At 38.3% G+C, this 14,670-nt stretch overlaps 1 protein-coding gene across 1 annotated transcript in view; it reads right to left on the bottom strand.

The window, feature by feature from the left end:
- The window catches only part of TNS3 (tensin 3), a 231,977-nt gene that overhangs the window by 138,095 nt on the left and 79,212 nt on the right, over positions 1–14,670 (bottom strand). Inside the window, 1 exon segment of the mRNA XM_082308287.1 lies at positions 13,372–13,409. Coding sequence (XP_082164413.1) covers positions 13,372–13,409 — 38 coding nt within the window.

Genomic DNA, 14,670 nt, shown 5'->3' with positions numbered 1-14,670 from the left:
TAAAGTGTGCCCGAAACCCACTGATTTTTTCTCTTCAAACGAAGCATTTTTGGACACATTGAAAACAGCAGCCTTAAAGGAAGACTTACCAAACACCGCAGAAACTGAACAAGCACTTTGCAGTCATTATTATATTTTAATAAACAAGATACAATAGTGTTTCCAAAATGAAAAAGAGAGAATAGATACAGTAAAATCAGCACTGAGATTCGGTGCAGTTGTACACCATTTCCACTCTCACTTCAGAACAGCAAACTCTTTTGCCCTATGGAAACCACCCTCGTACTTGATTAGCATAAAGCAGTCTTGAATTAAGTTTGGAAGAAGCAAACAAAAAAATTGCATTGTAAATTGCAAAGACAACTACAGTTGAGAAACTGTTAATGGGCTTGGCTCATGACTATCAATAAAATGCAAAGATTTATTCACATATAATGCTATCACGCAGCAAGCAGAAACCACGTAACATCAGCAGAAACCAAGTAACATCAGAAAAGCTTCCTAACACATTACATTTTTTCTCTCACCTAGTTCTCTGATAAAGTTGCTACAGGGAAAGACAGAACAAACACAGCCAGGAGCTCTCTGAATTCAAAACCAAATTCCAACAGTGATATTTTAGCGCCATTTTATTAATTTCTCAGCTTCGGTATTTTTTATTTGCTGAAGTAACGCTAACACTACGTTACCCACCTCATCAAGGTGTAAAAAGGATCAGCTGAAGCTTGAGAAACTCTCCATGAGTTTCTTGGAAAAAACATATGAGTCACGGAGTGCTGTAACATCTAAGCCATGTTCCTGCAGTCCTGACCCATGCACAACTCCCTTCTGTCTACTTGGAATTATGCCTTATGAAACAAAGTCTGAAATTAGCACCTGAAATGCACAGTTACGTACCTTCAGGAGGGATTTCAAAATTTAGCAAATCCCCATTTCCCAAGACAAAGCAACAAAGCTGTTTCAAATGAAGTCACTGAAGGAAAAGAAACTTTTCACAAGTAACTAGGAATGCAGTTATCCCAAGATACAAAAATGTATTGTTCACATATCTTTGCCACCTCAAAGTCTGGCTTTCTTCCATGCTGTGATATTTGATCTTGCCAAGTCACAGTCCTGACCTACGTTGTGAAAGTTGTTCTCCAACTCTCCGAAGAACACATACAGGGCAAGACAATTGGTACATAGGAAAGGATAAAATAGAAGAACTTCTTCAAAACTCCAATGAAACAGAAGATTCCTAGAATCAAAAATGGATGAGTTTCTCATGATAACTGTAAACCACTAACCAGAGATTAAATACTGTCTTTTATCAGATCACTGGATTTGCTCCAAAAGAATTCAGAAGCAAAGAACAAGAAACTCAGTCAGAACTTGGGTGTTGCTAACAGGGGTTAAATCAGCCAGCAGGAGCCAAGATCCTAAAACTAGATTTTTACTGGACTTTGCACTAGCCCTCTGCGCTGTGGTTTAGTTTGCCAATCTTAACTGTAAATGGAATGCTAGCTACTGTCCCTCCTGAGTCAATCTGTTTAACCACAAGTTTATAAAGTAGGTTGAAATGATTTGATGCTAAATGAGTGCAAAAACATAGTATCTTTGCTCAAAATGTCTCATTTTGCTGCTTCTTTAAAGAACAGTTAAAAAAAAAAATCCCAATTTTGGCAATTGCATACATCTTTAAGAGACTTGACTTCTGCTTTCTTTGTACCAGATCTGACTTCTCCAAGCTTAATTAGGTACACATTCCTCAGTGAACTATGTTATCCTTTCAGGATTCCAGGCCTATTTATTTTGGTATAATCCCCATGAGAAAACATGCTTCATTTGCAAAGTCAAACAAATCTTGCAAAATTACCAGACAGGGAGGGCCCTAGCAAGCAACAGGGATACAGTTCTGCGGACATTTTCCTCTCCCAAAGGAACAAACTACCAGCATGGACTGGATTTTCTTGAGCGGAAACAAGCCATGCACCAGATCTGCTGTACCTCAAAATTTTGCACCTTTAACATATATGTTGGTGTGATTTCTCAGAGTTTCAGGCTGCTTCCAACACCTGAGCAACGGTGATAAGAGCCACAGGATTATGGTTCCTGTGGTCACAAATGACACAGAAGTATCAGAAGTTTTAGGAGGAGGAGACAGGAGCTTTGTCACAACAAACTGCAGAGGTCAGTGCTCAGCCCACAGGTTTCACTGCTTCCAGTGTGCCTCTAACATCTGGGACAGATAAATGCCCATCAAATGAAAGTATTAAAGATAACATGAAAGCAATATTTAAACAATAAACTTATTTTAACCTAAGGGGGGCGATTTTTTTTCTTAATACGTGTTACAGAGAATAGGGAAATGTGGTAGAGGAGGAGGGCTCCAGAAGGCAGCAATGCCAGTCTTTTCTACTCAACATCACAGAAAGGTATGCAGGCAGAAGTCACAGGTCAGACTTGTTGGTAAAGTAATGAGTTTCAGGCTTTTTTGTTTGGTTTTTTTGTTTGTTTGTTTTATTTCCCTCAAGTTGAAAACCATCCATCTGCAGGATGACTCTCTGCATCTCACTAAGGCCAGTTTAATGCACAAATGCGTTACATCACAAGAAGGAAAGATAGCTCTTTTGAATCAGGTAATCCAAAGATACGGACGGCAATTTAGCACAGGCCTGGTTTCAGTCCGTGACAGAAGGTCTGCAAAAGTCATGTCAAAGAGGCAAAGTGACCTCTCTAGCAGGAAGTTTACAGAAATCCTTTGGAAAAAAACTGTTGGAGTACACTGCTCAGCAAGCCAGAGGAGGCCAAAACAGCCTAAAGGGTTGCGAACCAAGGAGGAACCTTCCACTTTCCCACCAAAATGTATTCTCGTGTTGTAAAGCAGTCCCTCTACAAGGCCCCAGTTTGCCCATTTTTGAGGTTGAGCACACTTTGTTGGAGGCCAACATGAAGGCACTGGAAGCACCTGAATTTTATCACCGTACTTCTGACTTTCTTATACCACAATCTTGGCTTTCGTAGCCCTCTAGTCATTTTAACAAATTTCCCTCCTCTCAAAATGTACTAAAACGAAGTCTTAAACATGTACATTCCAAATTCAATTTTCCAGAAAAGAGATAATGCAACAAAAGGGTACAGAACGCTCTCCCTATGACAGACTTAAAATACGTATTTTTTATCATCAAAACTAGCTCTCCCAAATGGACAGCTTTCACTAAGACTGAATTTGCTTTATTATGCTTTAATTGTGAGAGGTATTTTAAATGTTTTCTTCAGGAAGACAGAACAAGACAAGGAAAGCAGTCTTTTAGAAATAATTACTAGAAAAACTATGAAATGCCGTGTTATCACACAGAAGTAGTAAAAGCAAATTCTAACAAAGTTTAGATATTTCAGCTCGCTGGTTCAAAACATTCAGGACTTCTTCTGGGATGGAGCTCATAACCTTCAAAACACATAGTACTCTTTTTCATTCTATATTTCCACAAAATTATGGTTATTCATGATGATGTCTATAACTCAGTTTCCATTCTTCCATCAAGTCAGTACGGAAACTCCTTGCAATCTAAGGCTGGGGTGGCTCCAACTTTTTGAGATGCAATATTGCAAGAGGGAATTCAACCAGTTTCTAGGAGTATGCACTCTTCACCAAAACCCCCAGCAAAAGCAACATAGCATCACAGAGCAATGGTGCAAAATGCCATACATCATTGGGCCATTTTGCCTGCTACCCAATTACAGCCACTGTTGATGTTCAGAGTACTCTTCAAGATGTTGCTATTGCCTTTAGCTGTAACAGTGCAAAAGCAATGCCTCTTGTGTAAAAGCTAAGAGCATCATATACAGTAAGGGTAAACAACTTTCTATAACAGTAACTCACAAAGAAAGGAGTGGTATATTCTTCTAAGCTACTTAATGCCCATTTCCCAGAAATGAATGTGGCATGAGCTATACAATGTGACCTAAGTGTCCCGATCCAATGTCGGGGGAGGTTTCGATACAATCCCAAGGACGAGATTAAGACGCATGGCGGTATAACAGCAATGTCGAGACAATTCTGGTTCCATAATAGTCCTTGACACTAAGGGAGCATTCCAAGCAGCGGCAATGTAAAATGCATCATTCCCGGGTTCTTTGACCCCACTTTAAAAGGCTGACCAATGCCTTTCTACCTCTCTCAAAAAAAAAAGTTACATTGCAAGTCTGTGTGAGATCTCCTGTATCTATACAGAAAGGATCAGAGATATCCATAAAATAACTGGACCAGTAAAGAGATCCTTCCCAAAATCAGCCAAAACAGGACAGGGCATTGGAGGAAAAAAACAAACAAAAAACCCCCAACTCTCCTAAAACATCCTAAGATTTTCCAGTGGAAAGTTCACATCTGTCATGAAAATGTAACCTATCCATATTTTGGTGGTGAACAAAGAAAAGCACTAATTGTTTTGTTTCCTTCCCTTACTAACATCATCTTATCCTCTTTTCCCCTTGCCAACAGCTAGATTTATTTTTAAAAGAAAATCAGCAAGGAAACAAACAAACCTTGAAGTTGTACATGTACCAGCTGGGTCTTGCACAACATAGCCAGCTATCTGAAACAGTAAGTCTAAATGAGAGTTCTTATCTAAAACACTAGCAGACTTTAACATACTTCTTCATTTTTGGAAAGCCCCAGCAAATTGACTGCCAAATACACAACGCTCCAGCACAGCACTTCTGCTGCTTAAACAATGCAAGGTTTATGCCCATATAAAGCAATTTCAAGTCCTTGTGTCCCTCAATAGCTTACAGTTCTGGTTGAATCTGAAGGTTTATTCATTATACAGTTCATTGCAGTGATATTATATCTAAAAGAGGGCAGAATATTTTGCAGACAGGAGGATCTGCAAAATACTGCTTCTGGGTACCATCAGAAGACCCCTCTGAGCTGCATATGTCAGTTACAAAACTCCTACAGTAATCCCTTGGACTTCAACTGCAAACATTTTCACTCTAGCCCAATGCCAGGTAGCACTAAAAGGGCTGCATGCATCGTAATATAACACGCTAAACACTGCCTACGAAGGAAAAAAAAAAAAAATCCTTGAAGTCTTCGGCCTTATTGAATGTGTTTGGATTTATGGATTCCCACAAAAATGTGTGAACCACAGAGGTTCACTCACACAGTTGTCTCCTGGAAACAACATGACACAAGTTTTCATTGAAGTCCTTGATTCCCTCTGCACAAATCTGAAAGGGTTAAGGAAGACCCATACTGAAATAAAAAACAAAACCAAAATCAAACTCACGTGAACCCATTTGAGAAGCGAAGTCGCCACTATTTGGTCCACTGCTGGTCGTGATGGTTTTCATCTACACTTTCAACAGTGCCATATTAACTAAGGTGTAAAAGTTGACAGTATTTTGCTGATCTCAGCAAAGCAAATCTTTTCCTGGTTGCTCAATTATTTTTAAAACTAAGAACTTTACTTCAAAATCACTTAAAAATAACAATGTAATGACTGTCAAACCCTGGGCATTTAGGTTAAAAGTTTGTGGTATTCTGTTTGTGTCTCTTTCCCCAAAACTGCCTTTATTTTTCTGAGAAAGGTTGACACATTATCTCTAGTGCTTGAAATGCAACTGAGTGTAAGTATGAAATAAGGTTAGAAAGTTCAAGAGAAACACTATGTTTAAACTTTCACTACCAAAGTAGCAGCTATCTCTTTAAAAAGTAATACCCATTTTGACATCTTGCAAATCGGGCTTCTGCTCTGATTTTGTATTGTTTTGAACATTCAAAGAGGAATTCTTTCCACCCTTTTGAATACACATGCTGAATTCCCTCAATAGCAAGCTGATGCAGCATACAAATCAGATAGAAAACAAATAAATAATTATAACGATGAAAAAAGAGAGAACATTGGCAATCGTTTGAGAAATTATAACATCCAAGATACAGTTGCTTCCCTTTCCAAACTGACCAAGTATCACCGTGAACATACTGGGCCACCCTTCACACCAGTTTCAGTGCGGTAATCAAAGAAGCAGCAGATATCAGACATTAGCCGGAATACCGTACCCTTGGAAACCTCAGTGACTTTTTTTTTTTTTTTTTTCATTTGAAGAGAAAGTGCCTCACCACCACTCTGAAGAGTCCAGCCCCCTTGCTTACTCGCTTCGGCTGTCAGTCTCTTCCCTGGTTTCACGGTCCTAATAGAACTAGTAATCTAACAAGACGGAACAGGGTGCACTGACATTAAATTCAGTTAATTTTTTTTTTTCAGTCCCCTTGCCTGGGGCTACAAGTCAAAATTCTTTCTTATAATGCTAATGGAAGTCTAGAGAGGTGCTCCTTTACGTACTTTACTCTTCAGCAATGAACAATAAGTAGTGTCCTGCAATCAGGACATACTATGCATTGCACACAGAGTGAGAAGTCACCACCTTTCTGCTCACATAACTTCAGCGCAATACAGAAGAGTTAGAAGTGAAGAACTTTTAAATAGAAAGTCTTCTTTCAAATCTTTCGTAAAAAAATCAAAGGAAGCCAAGTGTGCACAACTGAGATGAGGATTTAAACTAAACTCCTGATACAGGAGGCATAAAAGTAAAAACAGAAGCAGAGAGGAAGATGTACAAGACAAAAATTAGATTCAGTATTCTTAAGATAAAGGAGGACTGAAGGTAAAATATTTGGGTTCGGGGTGGTGGTTTTGGTTGTTTTTTTTTCACTTGGACATTATTTACACAAGTAGTAGTAGTACATGTAGTAGATGAAACTAATCCACAAATGAAATACAGTTTGGTTATTATATGACTAACAAGAATGCATTGTCCATAACTCAATTCTGAACAGTTAATTGAGCTGTTTAAAAGATGGACCAGGGTGCACTAATCTTAAATTCAGATAATGGTGAATTTCTGGTGAAGTTCAAGGGACATTCCAGTTACAATGAGTTACAGTGCATTACATCAGACCTCTGTTTATAGAGAAGCCAGACTGGGGGGAAAAAAAAAAAAAAGGAATACCTCACATAGTTGCCTTGTTTGCATGTGCGTGTATGTTACAAACGCATATGAGCATGTATATCTGTCAGCCACTTGGTGGGAACTATTACATTAGACATCATTTCAGAGTCTAAACTAAATTTCAGGAAGGTAAATGAAGCAATAGTCCAGATGACTTGCTTTGGAACTCTTGGCAAGGATGACAAAATATACGCCATCTCTTTTCCTCAACCTTACACAAAAGAGAGAAAGCTCTTCTGTTCTTGCTCCAAAAACACACAAGAGAAACTGTCATATGGCAGTGCATCATATGTTTCTCTCCTAAGTATCTGTCCCACTGGACTGCCAAGGGCCACTGATTCTCTTCACAGGGTAGAGGTATCTGCCTTCATGCCCATCCACTGCAAGAGCCAGAGCCCAGCCTTACAACCTTGACAAGGCTGCCCCGACTAAGCACAAGGTTTATTCACAAGCCAGTCCAAGAAGTACCCAAGTGACAAAAGTCAGTAGAGCCTTTTGAAAGCCAATACAGCTTGCGCTTTAAGTCTCAGAACTGAAAATAGCTGACCAATGTTAGTCACCGTATATATACAGATATATACTGATAGGTAGCTAGGAAGTTCATTATTTTCACAATACAAGTTGAATACGCAACCCAGGACCAAAACCAATTAGCACTCCTTACTATTTTTTATTGCTGTGATTACTGTCACTCTCCCTTCTGTAGTGCTGCTAGTCATGTTTTTTACAGTAATTCAAGTTAAATTTTTGTTTATTTCTATGCATTTTTCTGTAATCATGTTCATATTTCTTAGACTGTTAAAAAGACTAAGAACAAAAAAGGTTAGGGTATCACAAGGGACTATGGATTTGGGGACAGTGGGAAGCCTTCTTTCAATCCTCTTCAACCAGCAACAGCTTAAACAGTTTAAAGAAAAAGGAACAGCAAGGTCAAGGCAAGAATTACATTTTCTCAGATATAAATGCCTAGAAAAAAAGAATTAGAAAAAACGTGGCCTTTGAGAAAAGTAGCAGGACAAAGTGTCACATCAGAGTTTATACCTTCTATCATTAAAGCCACCAAAATTGTTTTATAAAGGATAAAATGCTAAGAACATATTATAAATCTGTTCTTTCTCTACAAAAAATAAACTACAGAACTTGAAAGTAATAAATTGTTTGTTCTACTTTCACCAGCATTCCAGTGGTACACTACAGCTCAGGAAACGAGCCTAAACAAGGATTTTAGACACTTAATAGAAAATTCTCAAGCTCTGATTGAATTTGCACTCCACTGAGATGCCTAAGACAACTTCTTAAAAGGTGAAGGAGGAAGTGTGCTGAATAAAACCCATACATAAATAAATCAATCTTACTGGAACTGGAAAAAGCCATAGAGCCATCTGCCTAGGATATTGGTTTCTTTGAAACATCATTTCAGACTAGCAAAGAATCAAACTGTAAAGAAAATGTCTTTTTGGCTTAAGCATAGCAAAAATATCCTCCAGATTGAACTAAGGATACATGCAATCTTCGTCAGGCAAAGGCATAAAGCTGGATCACACCTGATTCAGCAAAGACTTCGGCAAATACTTAAGCTTACTGATTGTAAGAGAATTTAAGCATTTACTTACAAACTTCATAAAATCAGTCAGTTCTCAAAAGGGAGAATTAGCATACAAGAAACAGGTCACGAAAATATGGTGAAGAGGTTCCCCCTCCCACTTTCAGTCTTCCCACAGGACAGGAGATAGAAACTGGTTTTCAAATTCCCAGACTTCAAAGAACAAAGTTTGGCTAGAGTCAGGAGATGATGCCTTCCAATGCCCCAGCTTTATACCACATACCTAACTGACAGAGTAAAAATAAAAGATGGAAAAAATGGTATCCCAGGACAGAGAGCTAAGTGAAAGCCTTGTGGTGGGACAAACAAGTATTCCTATATCATATGCAGTGACACACGCCCTGAGACAAAGCTACAAAACAAAGGGGACTCAAGTTCCCAGAGCGAAATCCAGAGCAAAGCCCTGGGGCGTTAGACATGCTGTAGCCTCAGAAACCCCAGGGAACACTAATTAGATACGTACATCTGAAGAAACAGCCATACAGAAACATTTCCAAGCTAAACACGCACAGACTGAGGCCATACAAGATAGTAATTACCTAAATGAACTGGGATTTATACAGCAAAACAAAATTCTTTCAGAATTCATTCTTACAATGTTTTTCAGAGTGAAAACAAAAACATTGCCTTTTAGAGAGAGTTTTAAAATACAGTACATACAGGAATAGCAAACTCTTCTAGAGTGGTTTTCCGTCCCCATCACTTTAAAGAAAAAAAGCACAGATGACTAAAGCACACACACACAAAAATTTTATAGTAAATTGAGGTAGTATTATATGCTGGTATAACAACGATTTTAAAGGTTGGCTTTAGTTCTAAATAAGCCTGCTGCAAAACCAAATATATTACAATAGCTTAATCTATACAAGGTCAATGACAAGTTTACGAGGGTTTCCCATGATCAGAAGAGGCATCACTATTGTCCAGCAAGTTAACAACACCCCGGCACCCTTCAAGAAGGACAGCATTTTTAGGGTCTCTTTTCTATCAACACGCAGACAGATACAACCATGTGTCTTTCTATTAATATGTATCAAGTTTCTGAGGCTCAGAGCAACAGGGCTGTCCTGAATCAGCACTCAATGCACACCACGCTGATGGGCGTGGAAGAGGCCCATCGAGCAGTACACAGGCAAAACAGCTGTCCTGAGAGGCTGTACTGAAATCAAATGCTTCTACAGACCCTGGTGCACACCAAGATCTCTGATGTTGCACTGGCAGGTAGGCAGCCGACAGTTTCACAAATAGGTTATGAGAGTTCACACAGGCTGTGAGAGTTGAGGGACGTCTTCAGAGCAGACAGATTGACCAGCCCATTTACGGCACAGCCCACTCAGAGCTCCATCTCCCAGGACATGATTAGATCGCTTCAGTCCTGAGCAACCTCACTGCTTTTCATCTGAACAAACTTGCCTGGGAGATGTCTTCACATATTCATTGCTCTCTGTGTGAAATACTGCTTCCTGACATCTGTTCTGAATTTGTGGATCCTTAATTTCCATTAATTCATCCCTGTAGCCACGCACCCACCCTCCCCTTCAAGGCTAAATTGCAAACAGTAACCTGACAGAGATGGATATCTCTCTAAAGGTTTTATATCCAGACATCCACCATGTTTGCTTTTTTGTTTGTTTTTCTTTCCACAGACAATTCCAAGACAGTGGAGTTTGGGATTTTGGTGCCTTTTTTTTGGGGGGGGAGGGGGGTGGGGGGGTGTAACTTTGTTTTACATCTCATCTGATTTTCACATTGGTATCCATCCGCCCCATCTAGTGGATGCTACATAATTTCAGGTGTTATAATCTTTCTGCACTAAATGCAACAGCCTAAATTGGTACAAGCTAATCTCTGCTTCTTTTCTTTTGTTTTTGTAACTTCAGATTTTCTTCCAGTTGTGCCCTAGTTTTTGAAATATTACTATAATGCTTGCCTGCACTTGTTATTTTGTACTTACTGTTATGTCAGGGACAACTGGAAAACCCTCACAGAACTGATTTAGGGTTCATCCTACAAGGCAGCAGCTGACATCCCAAACAATTCCAAAATGTGATTTTTCCTTCATTTGTACCTTCTGATCAAATTCAGCATCCACTTTACTCTCAGGTTTGCGTAAACTTTATTTTCATGGATGACTTATATAAGAAGAAATCTTTGTTTTTCATTTGCAAGCATAATAGTGGTATTGTCTTGACAAACTCTTGAAAACCTGCATTGTAGCGTTGCCAGTGTAAGGCCTGCGCTGCTGTTTTTACCTGAACACATTTATGATATTATCTGTTTTGTTACGGGGCTTTATGGCTAGACTCGCACATAATAATCGTTTTATGAACACTCATGACTCCAGTAGTCTTTCAAGTAATGCTTTATCATGCTGATGCATTATTCTTTTCCAAAATGACTACAGGATCTCCTAAGTGCAACGTTCTTTGTTCTCATTCACTCCCTTTCCATGTGACTATCAGCTGACTAACTGCTTACTCATTTTGCCTTGGGGGATATTTAACTAATGCAAAAATAGTTAATCCCCATAAGCTGTGGACAGGGTAGTTTTATAGAAAATGCAGGGAGTAATACTTGTCTTGGAGGTAAAATATATTCTAGTGAGAAGAGATACTTGTGCATCAGCGGGGTCCGTGAAACTCTTTCCACACACATGGATCTAAACCAGTGCATATAATTATGGTTACAGGTATCCTCAAGGTTGCCTGCAACATCCTTAGATGGCCTTAGTATATTCTCAGTCCAGCTTAAAAACCACCAGAATCATTCTTGCTTTAAACTGATAATGAAATGAAAATACAGATGCCATTTTAGGCAATAAAGGCAAAATTCAGATCTGAATCGGGATGAATGATTAAGATTATATACAACATATGAGTGAGCCTCACAAGTAGTGAGAAAAGACTCATAGAAAAATTCTGAATTTAAGCTACTTCTTGCCTTACTACTCCTCTGAAAATCAGAAAAAAAGTCTCTTGTAAGAAATAAATTTGGTCTTGTTCCCACACCTTCTTTTTCTATCTTCTATAATACATGCTAGTAATTTCTTTTTAATGATTTAAAAACCATAAAAAAATACAGTATCTCGATGACAGTTACGCTACTATATACTTTTGGCGCTCCATATCTTAGTCTTTTCAACACTCAACACCCAAATGCCTGAGAGCATAAATACTAGTTGAAATATGGTTTCCCGTTTTTAACATATGGCACACGTATGAAATTATTTGTCTCCAAAACAAGTTTAAAGAATTTCTTACGACAGTCTCCAGCATCATTTACATACCATCACTTCTGGAAACTCTAGATCTATGTAGCACCTACGCAAGCAAATCTGCAAGCTACGAACATGATCAACAAATCAGATTCTTCCCCATGGAAGCTGGTAGAATTCCGTACTGCAAGTGCTATTTGGAGAACCAAAGCTACTGCGCAAAGAGGGATCAATTACATCATCTGGTCTCATAAAAAGTACTTCTTTCTACTAAACTGTTTCCTGTCTACTTCTAGACAACCATTACTATAGTATTATTACTAATCATTATTGAATGCATATAGCTGATGAAAAACTTCAAAAGGTAATAATACCTTACTTGCAAACTTAATTATCACTGCCTGTACTTTATCATCTTATTTCATGAAAAAACAAAATCCTGCATTTATTCAGCATACCACGTAACGCAGTGATTTTCAAATGCACAAGTACCATTTTCACTCAAAATGGGAGATGCTCAGCTAACTGACACCTGTATTTACTAGAATTTCCCCGAATGGCCTGACAGATCTCCAAGTCCTTCACTAAGTAGAGGTTCTTCTCTTGAATTTAGTTATATTTCTTCGAAGAACTGAAACAAAGAAATCCTTGCACAAGGCCAAACGTCAAGGCAACAACACAGGTAGTAGGACTAGATCCGTGGTGTCTCCAGAAGCTCAGTGCTCTAACTACAAAAAATGCTGTCTTCATAGATAGCAAGTACTAACGAAAAGTTTTAGTTAAAAGCAGAGAATACTATCCCATGAGGGTGGTTCTGGTAAAATAAAGTAAAGCCCTCCAAGACTGCTAGATTTAGGCTGCAACACTCTGTAAATGTCTTTGATTTACACAAATCTAGGGATGGGGAAATTTTACGTCATATGAGACCATGGAAGTACTGATCTCGTGTGTGAAAGAGACTCAGAGATTTTAAAACTAACAAAAATCTAGTAATGAAACTGAACTGGGTGGAAACTATCTAGAGTAGACACTGAAAATAAATTAATAATATGCTTATGCTTTTCATAATCCAATGCCAAAAGTTTGTCTTTAAATCTCTGTTGTTGTAAAATATTTTATATATATATATATTTATATATGGGGGGGTGTATATATATACACACACACACTCAAACACACACACACAGGTGTGTGTATATATATTTAGGTGTGTGTGTACACATATATACACCTTATTCACTCAGATACATTTTTTATTTTTTTGGTAAAACTGTGTGGTTTGTATTTCACCCACTTAACTTGCTGTTTTCAACTTGAAACATGTCCTCCTGTGGGAGGAACGAGAAACTCAGCCACTGGTGCAGATGTTTTGACTACATAGGGACCTGTTTTTTATTAATGGCAAGAACAATACCCCAGCAAAAAAAATTACTCTTTTTTGACAGCTAGGCATCTGATTTAATAATCATCTTATTCTTAATTAGTTGATACAGCTTTTGTAGACTCAACTTCAAATACACGTGGATCAACAGCAAGAAGGAAGGCAAATATATGTGCTTACCTTTTCTTCACATTTCCTGTGGCAGGCATACTTGCAAACTAAAACAAAAGCAAATAAAATATGTGAGTAAAAAAGTGGGTGGATTCTCCCCTCCATTTCTTTAGATCAGCTTTCTACTAGAGATCTGGCCAAACTCAAGTCTGCATATATAAAAGTATTTACATACATCAAAACAAAACAAAAAACCCTAAGAAGAAATGCTTTTAGTTCTTACCCATTCCCAAAAGATTAATTAATTACAGCAATGCTATCAGATTTGTGCATTCCATCAGCTTCTGATTACATATGTCTGATTAAACTTCACGGGCTGATTATCTTCACACCTGCCTTTACAGCTTCACATGCACCAGAAGTGTTACCATCTAAATAACACAGATAGTAAGATCAAATTGTTCCCAATGTAACCTATGAATCGTAGTCATATCAACCATTCCAGAGACCTAAGAAAAGCAGGGTGACTTCAAACTCACAAGTGACCATGACTGTTCAGACTTTAATTTCTGATTGTGAAATACAGTTTACACAGTGTTGCAAACATTACTTCCCAGAGGTAAGCACTTGATTTCCTTTAAATTCCTGCTGACCTAAGAGCAGGAAAGGATGAATCGTACTAGCAAGTTTAGATTCAGAAAACAGCATTTAACTTAAAAAGTAGCCAGATAAGCAGTGATATAACTATGATGCAACAGCATAATAGCTAGAATCTGACACAGGCTGGTTTTAACAGATTTTCCATTTATATGCACTTCCTTCTTTATTCTGAAATTTGCTTTATTTCCATGCAATGTCTATCCTTTGGGTTACTGTGAGCTAAATTGTATTTTAAATTCAGGAAAAATTTACTTATTCAATCTCCAAGATCAGTAAGCCACAGAATACCACAGAAGTTTAACTGGAAGATTAACGGGGGCCTAACCACTGAAGCTGAAAGCCATGCTCATTTCTTGGTGCTTCTACCAAGAGAAAGATACTCTACAGCCTTACCCAACAGGAAAGATACAACCACCAAGAAATACGTGCCCATGCCCATTTCAGATTCAAGTGCGTCAGCTGCTGAACAAAAAACCCTCATGCTCCAGTCACTTCTCAGGGAAATAAAGGCTTACTGACCCATTTTCTAATGCAAACTTGTAGGTGCTATGTTCACTTATTTTCCCCAGGTATAAGTTAGGAATGATTTCTTTGTTCATAGTGCTTCACAAGATTGAGATTCTTTATTTAAATACTTATTAGTGTTCACACAAATACACTGCTCTAACTATTAGCATTGACAATGATCAATAAGCACATACCACTTAC

The sequence above is a fragment of the Platalea leucorodia genome (assembly GCF_965183815.1).
Source record: "Platalea leucorodia genome assembly, chromosome: 1".
NCBI classification, from domain to species: Eukaryota; Metazoa; Chordata; class Aves; order Pelecaniformes; family Threskiornithidae; genus Platalea; species Platalea leucorodia.
Note: the sequence above shows the minus strand (reverse complement) of the source record. Positions and strands in the feature narration are given on the sequence as shown.